The sequence below is a fragment of the Centroberyx affinis genome, unplaced genomic scaffold, assembly GCF_046629955.1.
Source record: "Centroberyx affinis isolate AG114_WGS23_722 - 3 ecotype Tasmania unplaced genomic scaffold, CSIRO-AGI_Caff_v1 ptg000549l_1, whole genome shotgun sequence".
Lineage (NCBI taxonomy): Eukaryota > Metazoa > Chordata > Actinopteri > Beryciformes > Berycidae > Centroberyx > Centroberyx affinis.
Window position 1 is genome coordinate 448,773 of NW_027279194.1, and position 19,312 is coordinate 468,084.

At 42.7% G+C, this 19,312-nt stretch overlaps 2 protein-coding genes and 2 non-coding genes across 4 annotated transcripts; all 4 read left to right on the top strand.

Moving 5' to 3' along the window:
* Positions 1 to 7,535: 7,535 nt before the first annotated feature.
* On the top strand, positions 7,536 to 12,488 carry tmpob (thymopoietin b). Its single transcript, XM_071518069.1, has 6 exons — positions 7,536 to 8,118; positions 8,294 to 8,411; positions 8,823 to 8,990; positions 9,577 to 9,686; positions 9,795 to 9,901; positions 10,440 to 12,488. Exons 1-6 carry the CDS (start codon positions 7,885 to 7,887, stop codon positions 10,825 to 10,827), a joined length of 1,125 nt encoding a protein of 374 aa, XP_071374170.1. The 5' UTR covers positions 7,536 to 7,884; the 3' UTR covers positions 10,828 to 12,488.
* A 521-nt stretch (positions 12,489 to 13,009) lies between these two features.
* Positions 13,010 to 19,245, top strand: slc25a3b (solute carrier family 25 member 3b). The gene is made up of 8 exons (XM_071518008.1): positions 13,010 to 13,107; positions 13,422 to 13,578; positions 14,393 to 14,520; positions 14,669 to 14,848; positions 15,809 to 15,990; positions 17,011 to 17,183; positions 17,807 to 17,917; positions 18,830 to 19,245. Exons 2-8 carry the CDS (start codon positions 13,434 to 13,436, stop codon positions 18,988 to 18,990), a joined length of 1,080 nt encoding a protein of 359 aa, XP_071374109.1. The 5' UTR covers positions 13,010 to 13,107; positions 13,422 to 13,433; the 3' UTR covers positions 18,991 to 19,245.
* Positions 16,745 to 16,923, top strand: LOC139642979 (small nucleolar RNA SNORA53). The gene has a single exon (XR_011695058.1). It is a non-coding gene; the product is annotated as a small nucleolar RNA SNORA53 (small nucleolar RNA).
* LOC139642978 (small nucleolar RNA SNORA53) lies at positions 17,974 to 18,152 on the top strand. Its single transcript, XR_011695057.1, has one exon. It is a non-coding gene; the product is annotated as a small nucleolar RNA SNORA53 (small nucleolar RNA).
* Positions 19,246 to 19,312: the final 67 nt, after the last annotated feature.

Here is a 19,312-nt window from a genome sequence, read left to right on the forward strand (position 1 = left end):
GTCAATTAGGGCAGGAGGCGATCTATGGTCAATCAAGCCACCCAGTATGCATTCTCGGTGTGAATTAAAATTAAAATTGATATCCCCAGCAAGGCCAATATTTTTTGTTCTGCCACTAAATGTCGGCGATTTATCATTCAAACATCCTAGGGTTTTGTGTAGGTACTTTTGGACCTCAAGTTCAGTGGGTTTGATGCTCGGCCAGGGACAATATCGTATCCATGCCAAGAGTCCAAGCTGTGAACGCTTGTCTGAGAGTTACCGTAAATCCTTCTGCTTGCACCACTAAGAAGCTCAGAAAGCCACAGCCCTGCTATTTGCCACCCCTGTGGTCCTTACAGGTAGCCACTGAGACTCCCCAAATTATGATCTCCATGTGTAGGGGAGCAATGCAAGAACAGAGCTCAATGGATAAAGGCCTACCTGTTGCCCCTTGTTTCCCTCATTGGAAAAGACTGGGGCTGTCAGTTTTCCTCTGTGTTGATTAATCTGGCACTTTATTGGATATGATCCTGGTGATTAATGGGATATTATCCTGGGATGGCTTCCCCTCTGATAAAACATTCAAATTTCAGATATTTCCTGGCTGAACTTGACATTTTTTGGCTGTCATGCACATGCACAAACCTTTGAATTCCCTAACATGTTAATCCTTTGAATTTGATACATACATCATTTCATCATTCATTTCAAGTCAGATATCATTTTCCCTTCAAACTTATAGGGAGTATTCATTTGATAACATTTTGCCATGCAGGTAAGCTTTATGAACCACAGAAATGCATCAAATGTATTGAAGGTGTATCCAAACTGTTATTTTAAGCTAGAAAAAACTCCATGGAGCCCTTCACCTAATTTGACAGTAATAGTTAAACTGTAATAATTCATCTCACTCACTGGAATTTCACATTTTATACATGTTGAAAATATAATTCACTGATGATGGTCAAATGACAAATTCAATACAGCTATAAGTGGATGATGGTTCATTCATGTTGCAGTTCCCTCCTGACAGATTTCACTGGTCTTGTCTGATACAGATACTTTAAGCACTGCTGAGGCTCAAAACAATGAATTCCCATAATGTCAATAAACATGATTATGTTCTTAATTTAGACCTTTTTTCCACATGGAAAACGGTCAACCTGAGAGGCCCAGGAGCTGAAGTCCAACACTGCCCCCACCAGGAGTTCCCAGCAGGGTTCTGGGATCACACATCAAGGTCTGTCGCTGGCCCTCGACCCCTGCCCAGGCCTCTGGGACGGGGAGGGGGGAAGATTGAGTGGGGCGGAGGAGACAACACACCATAGCTGTGTGTAACTGCACAGTGAGTCCTTTCGCTCGTTGCCATGCTGTAGTTGACCGCAGGATTGCAGTGTTTACTTAAGAGCCGGTGCATAAGAGAAAGGCGGACCACCGGCAGTCACCACCCGCCGGGCCCTGGGCAGGACCTGGGGCTCATCTTTGTTGAAAATGGCTCTGGAACCTGCCACCTCCCACTGGGCTGGCCTATATTTAGCAACAAACTGAAAAACCTCTTCATTCTTAAAAAGCTGTTTAGGTTTCCATTGAGAAGGGGGTTCAGAGGAGGACGGGTTGTGATGCTGCACTCCTTTGCTCTGAGAGGTGCTTCTCTTTGCCCTGGACTCACCTGTAGTAGATGTTTATGTTGCAGTCTCTCCTTGGTTGGATGGAAATAGACTATCTCCCAAGGAGTGCCAGAAATGCTGTAAAATAACAAGATGGGTCATTGGGAAATCCAGTGGCAGACATCGTAATGCCATATAGGGCTCCAGTGGCACAGCAAGATAGCAGATTATGATTCAGGTGACGTGAAAAAATCCCTTGAAAGCATATGTGCATGTACAAAAATTAAGATGTCATTATATGAATGTCTGTTTTTCTCCAAAGTTGAAACTTTTCACATAGTTAAACCATCACATATTGCAGAGAAATGATTTGTGAACATGAAGGAAAATGGCCTTGATTTTCTGTTTAAGGTTTAGGTCGCATCTTTATCTTGTCTGATATCAGATGCTAATGATTAGCCTGGGTGGACTATTTGACCAAATGATGCTAGCCAGGAATTTCCCTCAAAGCTGGTGTGCAGGTGTGACCATTTTGCATTTTGTTACCAACAGAGATAATTTGTTTACTTGGCTACAATTTCAAATGAACATATGCTGTTGATACCAACTTATAAACATTTTAAATTAGTCTTGACATGGAAAGTGACTATTAATTCTTAACTCTGCAAGGGATGTGAATGGTAATATGGTGTAAGCACGATGCACGAGCTAACGGAAAGGCATAGTTACATGTGAAACTGCTCTCAACCAAAACCAAACAAACATCTGGTGAAACAGAAACAGATTTCACCTTGTTGAAAGGCACCAGTCATTTAGAAATATTAAAAAAGAACGGAACAACAAACAGATTGAATAGCATCATATTAGGGTTATGCCTTGAATCACATCACAGTGTGGCTACTTTCCCACCTACTCAAAAAATATCTTGGGGAAGTATTTGTGAGTCAGGTTGGATATGAACTGCAAGATTTTGGTCAGATCTAAGCCCAATTAAGCCGTTTCACATAAATTTAGAGGATCAAGGTTAAGACCTAATGTTGGAGTTTTTCTTAAATATTTTCTTAAAGCATCTGGATATTTAATATTTGACTAAAATCAAGACTTTGTTGCTTCATTTGTCCAAGAAATCTAGTAGCGTGTTTCCATCCTGATGATGTTTTATTAATGAAGATCTGCTGACTCTGTGTTTTTGTAGTTGCATGATGTTTTACTCTTCCCACTTCTCAACGTCTCATTGAATTCAGGAGGAGGGCAAATCCAAGAGAGGACATGCGTATTACATGTTTTCATTTGCCCTTATATGTGCCTGAAAAGTGAAACAATCCTCCTTTTCATGCCCATGGTTTCATTCAGTGGGTGGCGAGAGCACCACTATGATTGGGGATGAGGGAGCTGGGTGATTTTTTCCAAGGTGAGCACCTCATGGGAGATGACTGTTCGCTGCCATTAGTTTAAGTGCAGGAGTGTCAGTTAACCCGACACTGGCACCAGGAATACTTAATGCCAGATGGAGGGAGCTGTCCTTGAAGTCTTAACAAGCAGGCACAGAGAAACAAGCCTTTATTCAGTGTAAGAGAACATAGAAAAAATTGATAACTTAGCAAGGTTACCACAAAGTGTACGTTAAATCCCACATAGGAAAGGGAGGGATAAAGGAGATTGAAGGGGGTGGGGAGGGGCAAAAGTCCAAAGTGGATAAAAACACAGTTTGGATGTTGCTGACTGTAATTTTTTATTGCGTTCAAAATAGGCAGGAATATAAAACAAAGCAGTGGTTGTCACGCTAAAGGGTCCTGCTGCTTAAGAGGTGTCAAATTATTGTACCTCAGCTGGATACATCGGTGTTGGAAGCCAGGGGGTGAGAAAAGAGCCAAACCCAGCAGACTTTGGCACATTTGTCCTTTACCGCTGGCACGGATGAGCCACGCTGTGAGGCTTCAGAGCATCGATAGGCCCCTGGTGTTTTACTACCCAAAACTATGAGTTGCTACAAGAGCCGAACCATAAGGACCACCGCCTTGAAGGATAGTAAACATGACAAGTGCCATTTCCAGATGGCGCACCTCCTAGTCCACGAACACTGACCAAATATTCTGATAAAGGTCCGGCCAAAGAGCCGTCCGCTCAAGCAGCGAGATGGAGCTAGACGTTTCAGTTTTCAGGATTGCATAAATAAGATCATATCAGAGGAAGTGCTAGGTTTTAGGGAATGTGTGCTAGCTGTTATATTCACACATTTTAGAGCTAAGAGTCATTACTTAACTTAACAAAAACATGATACTAAAATGACCCCAAACCTTCCAGTAAGGAAATTACAAACACAATCATGTCAGTCTGTGGAAGCAGCTCACATAAAGGTCCCCAAAGGAGGCTCTTGTTGTCAGCTTTGATAAAATCCACTCCCCGTTCGTTTTTTTGTGCTTAATTGAAAATTGAGCCCGAGTTCTGCCAACAATCGCAGTAAAACGCTGAATGTATTGAGCTGCTGGCATGTTCCCTGATCTGGCCCTTGAGCCTGTGAGTGCCGGTGAGCCTCTGTTGATTGTCTACTTCTCGTTCATTAGGTACAGTTAATGCCGAGGCTCCCGAACGGCGACTTGCTTGAGCGAGGCGGCCGTGAGCTCAGGACACAGGCATCCAGGAAGGAGAGGAAACAGTTGAGGGGCATGGCGGTGTCACAACCGACACATCACAGGAGGCTTTTGAGAAGTCTTTTGGCTCTTCCCATACTGGTCCGGTACCAGTGTTCAGCCATGCGGACAGAAAAACTAAGCAGAGGCAGGTCTGTTGAGAGCTTCGGCCAAGTTAAGCACGGAAATATTTCTTTCCTGTTAACTCAAGAGTCTGGCAGTCACCTGTGTGAGGTTACCCTCTCTGTTCGTCGTGAGCCACTGGCCATTCGGTTCAGCCGTGTGAGGCACTTAAAACAAGCTCATTTGATGATGAACCGTGTGTGACATGCACCTACTCATATCAGATCTGCGGTTTTATAAAATCTTAGAAATTGGATGAGAATTTTAATGCTGCATCGTCTGTAAAATATGAAAACTTTCACTTTGCAGGATGGATTTGCTGGCTGAATGAAATTCCCTTAATTGTTGAAGTATAGAGTTGCAAGGAGTTCCTGAAGGCCCTCAGGTTGGGGAGCCAGGGTTGTGCTTGGGGACAGTGGATAAATTTCTGTTTGGGCAGGGCTGGTGATTGTGTTTGGCGCACAGTAGCCCGCTGGCACACGCTGTGCTTAGCTATGCACATAGGGTGCATGATCTGTTGAATTGTGGATACAGGATCTACAGCATTGTAGCTCGGTTTCTTGTAGTACATCTGCACTGGTCACCCTGAGCTACTGTGGAGGCACCTTCAGTGGCTGCGACATATCAAATTCGTCTTGATCCTTTATACCAATTACATGTGACTTTATTACATTTTGAGGAGATGGATGGTCAACATTAAGTTTTCCGCCAAATGATCCAGCATGGCATCCCATGGGCGGCTCAGCGGAGATTTAATAGAAATTTTTCTTTCACTACATGGAAGTTCACATACAGTAATATTTGTCTAAAGTTCAGCGAGGACATGAGCAGTGTGTTCTGTCTTCAATGGCCAAACAAAACGGCAAAAGCTCAAATCATAATAATAATGCAAATATATGGAGGAGTACTTAGCTCTTATGATACTAACAGGCAGCTGGCCAAATGGGCATCAGCGAGGGCCGGAGAGGGAGTCTCATTTTTCCTTCTGAGAGAAATGTCTACAACTAAGTGTGTGTCCTTTAAGTACAGTTTGGATTGTCAACAGATGAAAATATACTGTGTGAGCACTACTAGATGGCTGTTCCTAGGCCAGGACACACAAATCTCCACTCCTGTGAAATGCGCTGCACCCACTGCCCGCATCCTACCCTCCTTTTTGCACAGGAAACTGCACAGGGCCTGATCTTAATTAGTTTGGCAGTAAGGAATAACATCCTTGGAGGATTACAGATTGTTGTTATAGATTACTACAGGGAAAATGACCTAACCTTTTTTTACTTTTGCATAGAAGTGGCACACACCGACTGCACAATGGGTTCAATATTCAGTTTAATTTTACTGATGTAACTCACCCAGGATCACACAAGAGGCCCTGTTAATGCAAAACCTATAAATGTGCATTTATGGGTAACAGTATCAACTTTTCAAAAATAAAAATACAGCTGACTGTCTGATTGTTATTCAGATCTTGACCAAGCAGCAGATGTATGCCCATGAGGTGACACGGTTTACCTGTGATCATACAGTGTGCTGAAATTTCATAACTTTGATTAATTTCTCAAGTATTTCTTTTGTTGTGTCAGTGGAATTGGATCAGACATTCTCTGGGTGGTAAAGGTTGACTTTTCCTAAGCTGCTCCTGTGGTTGGCCCAATTGGGATTTAGAAATGCTTAAAATCCAAGATAAACTCGACCAAAGGAGTCTGTGTTCAACATTTTTCTAAGTGATCAAAAATCCATTTTTAGAACTTGGATCTTTGAGTCTGTGTTCATTCGAGACCTGTGTGCCCTCTCTTCCACCCATTATATAACATTTTTATTTTATTTATTAACATTATTCAATTGTCCATACTGCACAAGAGATATTCATACACAGGCCTTTATATTTTCCATAATTTGATGTTTTGCTTGTTTCTACCAATTGTTTGATTTTTTTAATATCTTGATTTCGCAAACTGTCAAAAAATGCAGCACGATATACTGCCTGGTGGGCCTATACAGCTGCATGTCAGGTACAGCAACTCCATTTTAAATGAACTCATTCTGAAAATGTGAATGTTGACGATTAAAGAGTGAGCTTTGATCATTTTTCAGAGGCCATGACTGTTATGCTTAAAGAGGCACTCTCTGTGATTCTTGGCCCGTGCCTTATTTTCTGTATAAATTACATACAAAGAAAGCTTAAGAGGTGTTTCTCAAGGGCTCAACATTTTTACGCTTACACTCCATTGGCAAATCCACTATGGAAAACCTGAACTATACTTCAAGTGCTGTATTTAGTGCGGTTTGGAGCTGAGGTGGGGATCAATTGCTCGGTTTCTGCAGCAGCATCCCAGAAAGCCCCGGAGAGGCCGGTCTGAAGGACAGGTGGGGGAGCCGCACTGCCACCTCAAACCACTGTCCCCAAGGCAACATGGGCCCTCACCACAGAGTTACACACCGGCAAGCCCAGAGACCGAAGACCAGCAGACAGTGGTCAGACTGCCACCTCTGTGCATGTTTATGTGTGTGTGTGTGTGTGTGAGGAATTTCTGCTGCACAGCTATGCCTAATTTTAACTGAGGCTCGGATAGGAAGCAAGTGACGGTTGTACCACCTTTTGTCCTTGTTCTTTTCCCTTTCCTGGTGTCAGAGGAGATGAAAAGCTCATAATAAGCCTACCTGTGGTTTCTTTTTAATAAAGTGGTTGATGCTGCCCTCTTCTGCCGCAGGAGCAGATTTCGTCTAAAGGGCATAACGTTCACTATCACGTTATGTAATTTGAAAACCCCTCCAGCTCTGTCTGAATACCAGGGCTGTATTAGCTGTTGTGCCATTAATTACAATCCGTGAACAGGTTTGGCCTACAGATTAGGCCAAATTCGTACAATGAACATACTCAAAACGCAATAGTAATATTTTATTTGAACATACTGATAAATGTTCACTAGTCATTTAGTGTGACTCGTTCCGGATATTTAACGTGACGTTTCTTTACTTTTTCAAAAACAATTATTTTGTAGGTCTTGTCGAGTTATTGAATTATACTGCCAGGATTTATGTAAAGCTGCATCTCAGCCTGCGGTTTCTTTGTGGCGGGTGCCAGCGAGCGTTCCATTCATAGCAAACCAATCAGATTTGAGTTTATTGGGGTCTTTAGTCCAATAGCGTGCGCGCTTATTGTTTGGCCCTGATGCGACCGCGGACAGACAGTAGCAAGTGGACCGGTTTGAAGCTAAGCTAATTCAATCGTTTTACAGCTAGTTAATTTTGAATTTTTGCGTTGTGTTCATTTGCAGCATACGCGTTTATCTTACTTCGAAAAAACATATCTGACTGAAAATATTTTAGCTACGAGGCTAACAAGCAAAACAGGGCCTTTATTTTGTTAAACATTTTCTGTCCTGTTAGCTGAATTGTCAGCGAGTAGGCGCCAGTCCCGTTTGACAACAGCGCTATTTGGTCACGTTCTCGGTGTTGTTGTTTGTAGCTGGTGAGCGAACTTGCTAATTTCCGTTAGCTGCAAGCAAAAAAATAATAATAAGCTAGCCGAAAAAGCAAACATGGCAGAATTCCTCGAAGATCCGTCGGTTCTCACGAAAGATAAGCTCAAAAATGAGCTGACGGCAAACAATGTGCCACTTCCCAGCGGAGAACATAAAAAGGAAGTGTATGTTCAGTTGTATCTGAAGAACTTGACCATACTAAACAACAAGAAAAGTCCACCCACAGACACGTTTTCCAGCGACGACGAATTACCCGCTCCCGTGATCTCCAACAAAAGTCGCTCTGGCAGAGTAAGTTTGAGTTTTGCCTCCAAAATTGATCTAAATCGGCTATTTGCGTTTACGAGCACTATATGATTTGATGCAATGGTAAATACCTATAAACTTTTCTTGTCGTCTATATGGATTGATAAACAAAACACATTTGTCTATGATTTATTCAAGTATTCATATAATCCTTTGGCAGAAAGCTACCAGAAAGACCGACAAGCCGCGCACAGAAGAAGTAGAAGTGACAGATCTCACTGATGAAGACTTAAAACAGCAGCTGGCAAAGCACGGTGTGGACTCAGGACCCATTGTGGGTAAGTTTCTTGAAGCAGGAAAAATCTGGAGAGAAGTCATGCAATTTCAATATTGTGCTTTCCAGCCCTTGAAATTTTCGAGTAAGATTGTATACATTACCAGAAAGACTTGGAATGGGGAAATAGAAATTTGTTTGGAATCTTATCAACCAGTGATTACTGTCAACTTGCTTGCTGGTATCTAGTTACATTTGAGCCAGTAGTAACCCAAATACATTTTTTCTAGACTTTCAATAAAACCTTGGGCCTTTGAAGCTGAAGCTGTGCCGATATGTAATGGAATAGTCACATAAAAGCTGCATTTATTCAACAAAAATGTGTGTGAACCCTGTTGGAGTGAAAATATGTTGGGTGTTCGAAAGACAAGATGTTCTCTTACTCCTTTCTCACCCCTGTATCCCCTTCGTTCAGCCTCCACCCGTAAGGTGTATGAGAAGAAGCTCCAGAAGCTTCTGGACCAGCCTCCAGCTGAGACCCCCAGCGCCCCTGAACCTGCCACAGACATCACAGCTCTGCCCAAGGCAGACAGCAACCAGAACGGCAACACAAATTCTGACCAGTACAGCGACAAGGAAGATGGTGAGCTCTTACCACAGATCATTGACCATCACTTGAAATTTGACTTGACTCATCAAACAAAAACATGGCCTGAAAATGTCTATGAACATGTTGATATGTGAAAGAACATGTCACCGCGACTAGGGATGGGACAATAACCGGTATTACTATATATCGCAGTAAAAAACAATAATAGTTATGACACCGTCAGTCATTTTTATTATTGTGACCGCCATGATAACTGGCTCTCATCTGTCATCACTGATGTTTTATTTTCCCCAAAAGGGGGAGCACTATAATAAACTTATATTCACTTATATTCATGTTGCTGACTGAGTTAGTGTAGATGCAGTCCAGTCGCTCTTTATTTGAGATGCATCTGACTTAATTTTTTTATTTTTTATTTATTTTAGTTATTTGGATTTTTATTTGTTGTGTAAAACTATAAGTGTCTATAAGCTAAATCAGTATTTTATCATTTTCTTTTTTAAGAAAAAGGTCGAATGTGGGAGGGAGGGGGGGGGGTCACTGCTATAGTTAACATTAAAAAATCTATTGTAACCATTATTTCTCACTGTTATGTTTGCATTGCCTCTGTTTTTGTCAGAGGAGATTGCTGCCCCTGAACCAGAGCCAGTCCCTGTAGTGGAGAAGCCTGTGCGGAGCCGAGGGAAAACTCCTGTCACTGTCAGGACCAGCAGCAGACGACAAACCAAGGTGAGACGCTTTCTACCGGTCCTAAACCCAGATATAGAGCCAGTCTGTATGTGGGCTATACGTTTGTACGAAGGCACAGTATCTTACTTAATGTCAACTTACTGACAGGTGGTGGAGGAGAAGCTTGCCAGTGGCGACCAGACCCCTATGAAAACTGGGGAGAGTGTTGTTGAAGATATCCTTGCCAATGAAATTAGCACGCCAACAGGCATCAGGTAACAATCAAACATCATTTTCTGTCTTTGTTATTGTTTTAAGGTGCTCACATACATTTACTGAGGTGCCCATGCCTCATTTACTGTGACACATTACTGCTTTTGGAACTAGAGCTGAACAATTAATCAAACAAAATCGAAATTGCAATATGAACTTTCAGAGGCTGCAATTAATTGCTAAAGAGAGTGAGGCGTCTAACCAAGATATTTTACAGCTCGGGGAAATCTTTGGTCCATGAATCAAGTACAGTATTGGTGAAAACCTTTCATTATAGTCAAACTCCGTAAATCCTGCACACTGATATCAATTGTTTATTAACAAAATCACTTTTATTTAAACCGTTTTAAAGTTAAAAAATGTATGACAAGAAAAACTTGTGATGATGTGAATCTCACTTTAAATCGCAATTGCAATATTCTGTCAAATAATCACAGATATTTGTCTATCTTTCAGCCCTATTTGGAACATCAGGTAACCAAATGTTAATGTTAAAGTTTGATTTTGTTGTTTCATATTTCGATGTTCCTCTGTGATCAGTGCAACCTGCAGGCGGCCGATTCGAGGGGCAGCCGGTCGACCGCTGAAGCCTAGCGAGTACTGGCTGGACGAGAGCCGTGTGCAGCGCAGCATCCGCACTGAGACCCGCTCCTACTCCGAGTCCGTCTCCCACGTCGGCAACACGGCTTCTTCAAGCAAGGCGCCGACCCGAAGAGGCTTCCTGTCTGCGATGCTCAAGCTGCTGCTCCTGGTTGCGGTGGCCGGCTCTCTCTACTATGCCTACCAGAACCTGGATGCCAGTCAGATCGACACCCTCAAAGGCCTCCTGGACAGCGTGATCGTCCCCCTCCAGGGCGTTGTGGACAGCGCAGCCACCTACCTGGGCATCCGCGGCGGCAGCGGCGCCGCAGAGAGCGCCGGCAAGTAAGGACCCTGAGCCGTCCCTCAACATGCCCGCGCCACACCCTGCCATCTGCCACAGCACACCACAACCCAAGCAGCAAACTCAGATCACCTCTTCTTTTTATACATGGTTGAGTAAAGGACACTGTTTTAATTGGGAACGGTAGACTCTCCCCCCCTCGTTCCAGCTTTCCTCCCACAACAAGAGGGAGGTCTATTCAAACAGCTTCTTCTGGATAACACTGTTTTGTGGCAGTCTGAAGAGACTCGTTTTAATGTTTTTAATCTGTGAATTGTTTGTGTCCTTGTGTGTATTTAACCCTTATATGTAGAAATGAGTGCAGAATGGAGAGGCCAGTTTATCCATGCATGGTTGTAGTTTTTGAAGGACATAGTTTCTAATGCTCTGTGCCAGGTGTTTTTCTGATGGTGAAGTGCCTGGACACTGTTAGCACTTAGTGCCCTCCCATTTTAAAGCACAAAGTGATGCTACTAATAACAAAAGTCAACATGTATTTCTCTATGAATTTTTAAATCTACACTGTAGTTATAGAGCTAGATAGAATGTCTCATTATTTTTATGGTGCTCAGGTCAATTCCGCTCTAACTTAATGTGATCTGTGCTGGGAGGAGACACGTGGTGTAATCAGGTCACATCACTGTATGAGGAAATTCAGCCCATCTTCGAGTTGAGGTAGAAAACCGTTGTTTATTTGTTTGTTTGTTTTTTTTCTTTCCAATGGCTGATCACTGATTGAATCCCAGTGCAGAGGGCTTTACGATTATGGCTAAAATGATAATTCTGGTCATTTTGCTCTATATTGTGATCACGATTGTTACTGTTGATTAGCTTGAGGAAGAAGATTTTACCGCACTCTTGTATAAACATCCTCACTGTTTTCAACTAATGCTACAGTGGATATCCTAAATTAAATGAAGTTTTTCAGTATTGTTGATATTCCATTATTTGACAAATACTCATTGAAGAAGCTCAAATTGCAGCGAACGATTTATAGATGATTCATTGTCCAGCCCTACCAGTGTGCCCATGTGAGTTTACATGCTTTGGGTTTTAGTGCTCTGTTGTGCTTTTTATTTTATTTTATTTTATTTTTTTGTTAGATTTCTGATCCTTGAGTCCCATCTGCAGGACTGGCAGTTACAGTGCACCCACATAGCCCACCTCACTTTACTGCATGTGTCCGCACACCACTGATCTGGAAAGAAGACCCATGGAGGACATAAATCCTTTTTTGGGACAGTTACTTCATCTTATTCTCTTCATAACTCTCGACTACTTCTGCCTGTGTAAATTACCATGATTTAAGATATTGTAGTGCTACTGTGAAAGGGGTTGTTTACCCGCCGGAAGTGGGGGTGCATCATGGGTGCATTCTCTGGAGGTGATGTGGGAGAGAAAATTATCCGGGGCATCTTTGTTTCTATTTTGATATTTTTCTAACGTGGTGTGTTCAACTTTTTATAGCACATTTTAAAGTAACATTTGAAAGCAATATGTAAAACATGCAAGTGATACTGTATCTTAAATCTGAACCTTGTTTACTTAACACATGATTTGGTCTTTCATCAGGCAGCTCTCCGACAAATGGACAGAAATGCTAGGGGTTATGTGGGTAAGGATTTTTAATCTGTTTATTTATGATAATGTAGATGGTATATCATGAAATAAACTTGGTTATTGCCAAATGTTTTGCTGTTTTGTGTCTTTCTGTAACTGACAACATCTTTAAAAGACAGTAGTGAATGATAAGGACACATAGAACACAATTAGGGGGGAAAAAGCATAAAAGGACAATATTCTAAATTGCAAATTAAGGTTTAGCCCGGAATAGAAATCACAGCTAAGAACAACAAATCATACATCAGAGATAATGGATACATCACCAAAGTTATTCCTATCTGCCTACATCATGATATAACAGCAGACCAGAACCCTGTTTTTTTTATTATTTATCCATATTTTTGCTTATTTTCATACACACTTTCATTGTCACCACTCTATGTATGCCCGTTTATGGCGGTTGCATGACGTCTGATCTGCTGGCTGGACAGAGTGCGTGCGTTTATACGTTCCTTGATGGTCCCGGCGGGCGGAGTTCTCGAACTGCACCAATTTCAATGGAGAGAGACTGAAGCCAGGGAGCACATGTGGAACAAATCGAGCATCCCACCGTATTGTCAGACAAGATCCTACTTGTACGTTTTCCTGCATTCTCTCTTTTTTCGCCGGCGGAAGCCCAGAGCGGCAGCGCCATATTTCTGACGTTACAACAAAGTCTTAAAAGTAAGTAAAGAAACTTTCCCTCTTGTGTAATTAAATACAACCTGGCCGACTACTGGGTACGGCACAGGTGATCCGTTGTTTTTGAATAAACCAAATTGAGCAACGCGATAGATTTTGAGAACAATGGTGCCAGTTTAAATAGCCCAGCTAGCCAGCCAACGTGCTAAAGCAAACGACAATGAAGACAGCAGTTAGCATGACTTTCAAGGCTAACGCTAGCTGGCCAGCCGTTGGAGATGCTTTACCAGAAGGTGTATTTAATTAGAGTTTTGTCTTGTTTTTTTACCGATTTCTCCTAATTTCCCAATGTACAGCCGAGCCGGACAATGTATCCCAGTACGCTGACTCAGCTCGCCCGGGCGAACCCCTTCAGTGCCCCGCTGTTCTCCCTGCAGAAGGTCGAAGAACCGGCACAGAGCCCGGGTCCTCATGGAGGACACCGGCGCAGACTGGCAGCTGCTGCAGTGCCTGGTAACTAATAACTCTCTATTATTCTTTATTTTTTTGGTTTAATTGTTCCCTTCTCAAGTGAACGACCTCACACGGTTGAGCAATGTCAACTTGCTGTCCCTAGTGGTTCAGGTGTTAAGCAAGGAGAAAGTTGTACTATTGCCTAATGTTGAGGTAAATCTGACAGATTGCCCCACTATCTTTCCATCAGAGGGAGATAGTTGTGATATTGCTTCACTGAAATACGTGATCCTCTGTGGCTTCGGTGGGATCCTGAGCTGTGTCCGCCCTTGACTTAGTGATGCAGGTCTGTGGCCTCACCTGGAGTCCCGTGGCATGGATGTCTGCTATTGGTTGCCCTTTGATCACAACTAAAGCTACTGATTTATAAACACGTTTGACGTTTCAGCACTAACATCACTGGTGGAGAATGGGAAAACAAACAGTGGATTAACCATTTGCTTTTCTTTTGAGTGACAGACAGTGACAGACAGACCTAACTGAATGCTCCCTTAAAAATAAAACTATAACAGCCCCATGTATGTAGCTGAATCAGATTTTTACGACATTGAGTGCAGTTAACCATTTGAAACCAGCAGGACAGTGCTGTTTATGTATATCTGATGATTTACTTAAGTTTACTGAGAAATCTGCAACCCAATGTGTGATGTATCTGCAACCCAGTTGAAATGTCACTTTCTACAATGTCATTGTGTGGGTGGAACACTTTGACAGTAAATTCATGGCTTGTGTTTGCATTGTGTGATAAACTCTAGCATGGCTTGATGCAGGCTAATCGCATGGTGTGTGTTTTGCCTTATCATCTCTGGTGCAGATTCTGATGTGAGCTGCGACTTTGGCTCTATGAAATACTACGCCTTGTGCGGCTTCGGGGGCATCCTGAGCTGCGGAATAACGCACACAGCTGTCGTGCCCCTCGATCTGGTCAAGTGCCGCCTGCAGGTCGGTGTTTGAGCTCTACTGTGCACGCATTATAGATTAAGATCACATAAAGTACTTCCCACATGAGTGTATTCCCTCTTGGCGACATCATTGCCACCCCTAACATCATGAGTAGTCATTAACAGCCTGTACTGTCCTCGTGCTTTAGGTTGACCCTGGCAAGTACAAGAGCATCTTCAACGGTTTCTCCATCACAGTGAAAGAGGATGGGGTCCGAGGGCTCGCCAAGGGCTGGGCACCCACTTTCATCGGCTACTCCATGCAGGGCCTCTGCAAGTTTGGCTTCTACGAGGTGTTCAAGATCTTTTACAGTGACCTTCTGGGAGAGGTAAGCACTGTTCAGCACAGGGCCAATTTAATCGGTTCTTCCTTTCTGAACTTTAGAGGCCTGGTGGTTATAGAGGCCATCCCATAACTGGAAGATCGCTGATTTAGATTGCTGTAACAGCTAATGTGTCCATCCATGTCGAAGTTTCCCTGAGTACGTCACTTAACCCCTACCTGTGCTATTGCACACCTGAACTGTATACATCAGGGTATGAAATTCACAATTTTTGCCCCTTGATCTGATTCTTAGGGGCATTTTGGTCTTTTTTGAGGGTAAATGTATTGAACTATACTAGATTTGCATTGCATATTGGCAAATGAACACTGAATTTGAACCACTAAGATTTGTTTTACTTTAAATTACAATATACCATTCCTTCTTACTGCTGTACTCATGGCAGGCCTTACAGAAGAGCATGGTGTCATCTTCCACTCTTCGATTGTTGAGATTTTTACAGTGTTGGGTGTTTTATTTCTTGTTGACACAGCGGTTTGTTGTGGGTTTGGTTGCATTTTCTTCTGCTGCTGGCTACACGGTGCCAACATTTTCTACTGCTTCAGGCTACATACTCTTGTGCACAACCTCCTACTCAACTCCTACTCAAAAACTGTTCCACTGTTATTGCTGGAAAGAAGGCATAGGCTCCCACTTATCACCTATGGTGACCCACAGGAAACAGTAGACAAATTCATGCCGTGAGATGGTCGGGGGAGGGTAGGCCTAATTATCGGGGGGCATTTTCCCCTCTTATATTTAATTGCACAGGTATTTTATGAACTTTCAGGGGCATTTTTGCTCCACGCCCCTGTTAATTTCTGACCTGTCATCTATGTGTCTCTGAGAAATATGTGAAGAAACAAATTTAATCTTACTGAGTGTTTACATTGCGATTTAAAGGCACTAAAATTCCTACATATAAATTAATATTACTGACTTCTCTCTTCCCCGTTCAACAACCAGGAAAACACCTACTTATGGAGGACATCTCTCTACCTGGCTGCCTCGGCCAGTGCAGAGTTCTTTGCCGACATTGCTCTTGCCCCCATGGAGGCGTGTAAAGTGCGGATCCAGACCCAGCCTGGTTACGCCAACACCCTGAGAGAGTGTGCGCCCAAGATGTACGGCGAGGAGGGACTGTGGGCGTGAGTATTTTGTCTCACCTTAAACGAAGAAAATAAGAAGTAAGAAATAAAGAAATAAGGTGTCCTATATACAGAATAATGCCTCTCATGCTTTATTTTACGACATTGCTTACAACATTTCACCCAAGTAGGGCTTCAGCGCACAACATTGTAAATAAAGCACAGGAGAAACGTTATGCTGTATACTATGTAGAGACCTTATTTCTTTATTCCATTTTTCCTTTTATCAGTTTGTAAAATACGTTTTTGGATGAACGTATGCAGTGATTTTCTGTAAGAACCCATAGTCATAAAGCTTCAATATGCAACTGTTCACTTTGAAGCAGGAAGATTATTGTTAGTCCAGCCCTCCTCCCCCTCGGTTGATCAAGGTCACTTTGAAGCGGTATAACAGGCAAAGCGGTGTTGAAGAATCAGACGACGATGCAATCTATAATTGTTCACCTGTGTTTTTCAACGGGTTTTGTCTGCTACACGTTGAGCTTTGTTGCTCTTCCTTTTCTTATTGTTTTTTCTGCCATTGTTGTTGCTGTTGCGTCCCTGTACTGTGGCTGCTAGCCTCATGTTGATAGCCACAACCGAGCCCACAGCAAATGATATACACCCCAAAACATCCTGAACATAAATGAAAAGCTAGGTTCAGGCAAACATTTAGGCATGCACACACATGGATAATATATCCTATTTATTGTTATTTTAATGTCAAACAAGTTGCATATTGTAGCTTTTAATTTTCTCTCTTTCTGTGAGAGGGTACACGCTCCTTAGATCCACCTCTGGGGGGCCACAGACCCCCAGCAGCTTCCTGGCTGTACAGTTGGAGGTGCTTGAGTCATTGGTGTGTGAGAACAGTCCACCTGCTCCTCAGTCCAAACACTGCACTGGCCCTTTACTGGACATTAACCAATGCAGATAGACTGGGGGGCAGACACCATTTGCAATTATATGTCTCCCAATAACTCTTTATAATCGCAACTGATTTTTTTTCACACACCATTTCCTGTTTGTTTCTTTCTGCAGTTTCTACAAAGGTGTGGTGCCTCTGTGGATGAGGCAGATCCCTTACACCATGATGAAGTTTGCCTGCTTTGAGAGAACAGTGGAGATGCTGTACAAGTACGTTGTGCCCAAACCCCGCAGCGAGTGCAGCAAGTCTGACCAGCTGGTGGTCACCTTCGTGGCCGGGTACATCGGTGAGTCTGAGAGCCGCTACAGGAACCAGCATGGAAATCTGTCAAAGATTTATGTTGTAGTGGTAGTTGTTTGTACTTTTTACCTGCCAAATCACATTCTGTGTGTAAGAATATTGTTGTTTTTTTTATATTGCATTTGACGTTAAAGCAGTTGACTCTTGATGGGGGGGTTTTCACATCTGACCTTCAGTAAGTTTGACTATTCAGTGGCGGGGGAAACTCTGGGATACATTAGACCTTTTTTTTAAATGAATTTATTTCCAAACAACATAACTGAACAATGAAATGAATAAATAAATGTGCAAAGAAAATAAATTTTCGATGTAGGTTTTAGAGACTTGTTTTAATGTAGCTGTGGTCAGGGAGGAATGTCATATCATACCGGAGTTGGACGACATATATATATATATATATATATATATATATATATATATGTGTGTGTGTGTATATATATATATATATATATATATATATATATATATATATATATATATATATATATATATATATATATATATATATATATATATATATATATATATATATAAAATCTTGAGTGTAGCTGCCTTCCACTGCTAATGAAGTGTCTGTGTCTTGTCTGGTCGTCCCGTTTCCCCTTGCAGCTGGTGTGTTCTGTGCGATCGTGTCCCACCCTGCTGACTCGGTGGTGTCTGTGCTCAACAAGGAGAAAGGCAGCACAGCCGTCGGTGTGCTCAAGAAGCTCGGACCCATGGGTGAGTACAGCAGTCGTCCTCAAAGCCCCTGCTGGGTAGTAAAAGTACCTGAATCAGACACGCTCCTTAGATCCACCTCTGGGGGGCCACAGGCCCCCAGCAGCTTCCTGGCTGTACAGTTGGAGGTGCTTGAGTCATTGGCGTGTGAGAACAGTCCACCTGCTCCTCAGTCCAAACACTGTACTGGCTCCTCACCGGACATCAACCAGTGCAGAAAGACTGGGAAGCGGACATTTGTTTGCAATCAATACTGAAGAATTTACAATTCCCCTGAATGTCTTGGTGTGTTACATGTGACCAATCACAACCTTTGAATGTGCAATGTGCACCCATGTGATCAAAAGGAAAGGTATGGAGAAGCAGCAGGGAGGCAGGGAGGCAGGGAGAAATGTAGCATTGTGCAAAGTGGAAAAGAATCGATCGGCCCAATGTTAAGAGAGGAAAATCCTTCTACCGAGTCTAGAAAAGTAAAAATGTATGTTAAAGTGTGAAAAATGCAATAAACTAGTTTTGTGTCCTGAAACTGAGAATAATAACCGTGATCACAATATTACATAATATAATTGGGATTATCATTTTTGCCATAATTGTGCCACCCTATTTCCAAGTATTTGAGACATTTTGGAAATGCACAAAAAATATTGGGCAGTCTGAATACACATAATGACTATACATTAAAGGTAGCTGTAGACCCACTACTTTGTACGATGTTCAGCTGTGGAGTGAGATGGCGTAGTTGACATAACCGCTATCAACAAATGTATATATATATATTGAACACGGGCCAAAATTTTCACATTCAGTCAAGAAGTTTAAGGTCTGTTTATGTTAAAATGTGAGTGGGGTAGGAACCTTGACAGTATAACGTTATTTATCCTGAATGTAAACCCTTTTTCCTCTGTCCGACCCCAGGTGTGTGGAAGGGTCTGGTGGCCCGTATCATCATGATCGGTACACTGACCGCCCTGCAGTGGTTCATCTACGACTCGGTGAAGGTGTACTTCCGCCTGCCCCGCCCCCCTCCACCAGAGATGCCCGAGTCCCTGAAGAAGAAGCTGGGACTGACGGAATGAGACGAGCGGCCTTAAAACCCAACCCCACATTTCACGCAGCCTTAACAACCATCCGCACAGCACATGGCTTCCTTTCTGTTACAGTCAGAGCTGACCTGACCTGGCGCCCACCTGTCCCGGGCCTCGGGTCACACTTGTAAAAACTGTGAAACTAGGGACGAGTCCGATTTGGAGAGAAGACTGAACTGAACGCTCACAGGGTTTAACACGGGATTGTAGATGATGGTGAATGTTCAAATAAAAGACAACTTGAGGAACAATCTTTTTTTTTTTAAGTGTCTTCTTCCTTTTCTATTTCTGTTTTCAAAAGGGAAACCATGTT

Bases quoted from the DNA above. Each gene is read 5' to 3' on its own strand.
- slc25a3b (XM_071518008.1), top strand. From the start codon at position 13,434: ATGTATCCCAGTACGCTGACTCAGCTCGCCCGGGCGAACCCCTTCAGT. The intron at 14,521-14,668 runs GTCGGTGTTTGA...CTCGTGCTTTAG, and splicing joins TGGTCAAGTGCCGCCTGCAG to GTTGACCCTGGCAAGTACAA. The intron at 17,918-18,829 runs GTGAGTACAGCA...GTCCGACCCCAG, and splicing joins CAAGAAGCTCGGACCCATGG to GTGTGTGGAAGGGTCTGGTG.
- tmpob (XM_071518069.1), top strand. From the start codon at position 7,885: ATGGCAGAATTCCTCGAAGATCCGTCGGTTCTCACGAAAGATAAGCTC. The intron at 8,119-8,293 runs GTAAGTTTGAGT...ATCCTTTGGCAG, and splicing joins ACAAAAGTCGCTCTGGCAGA to AAAGCTACCAGAAAGACCGA. The intron at 9,687-9,794 runs GTGAGACGCTTT...ACTTACTGACAG, and splicing joins GCAGCAGACGACAAACCAAG to GTGGTGGAGGAGAAGCTTGC.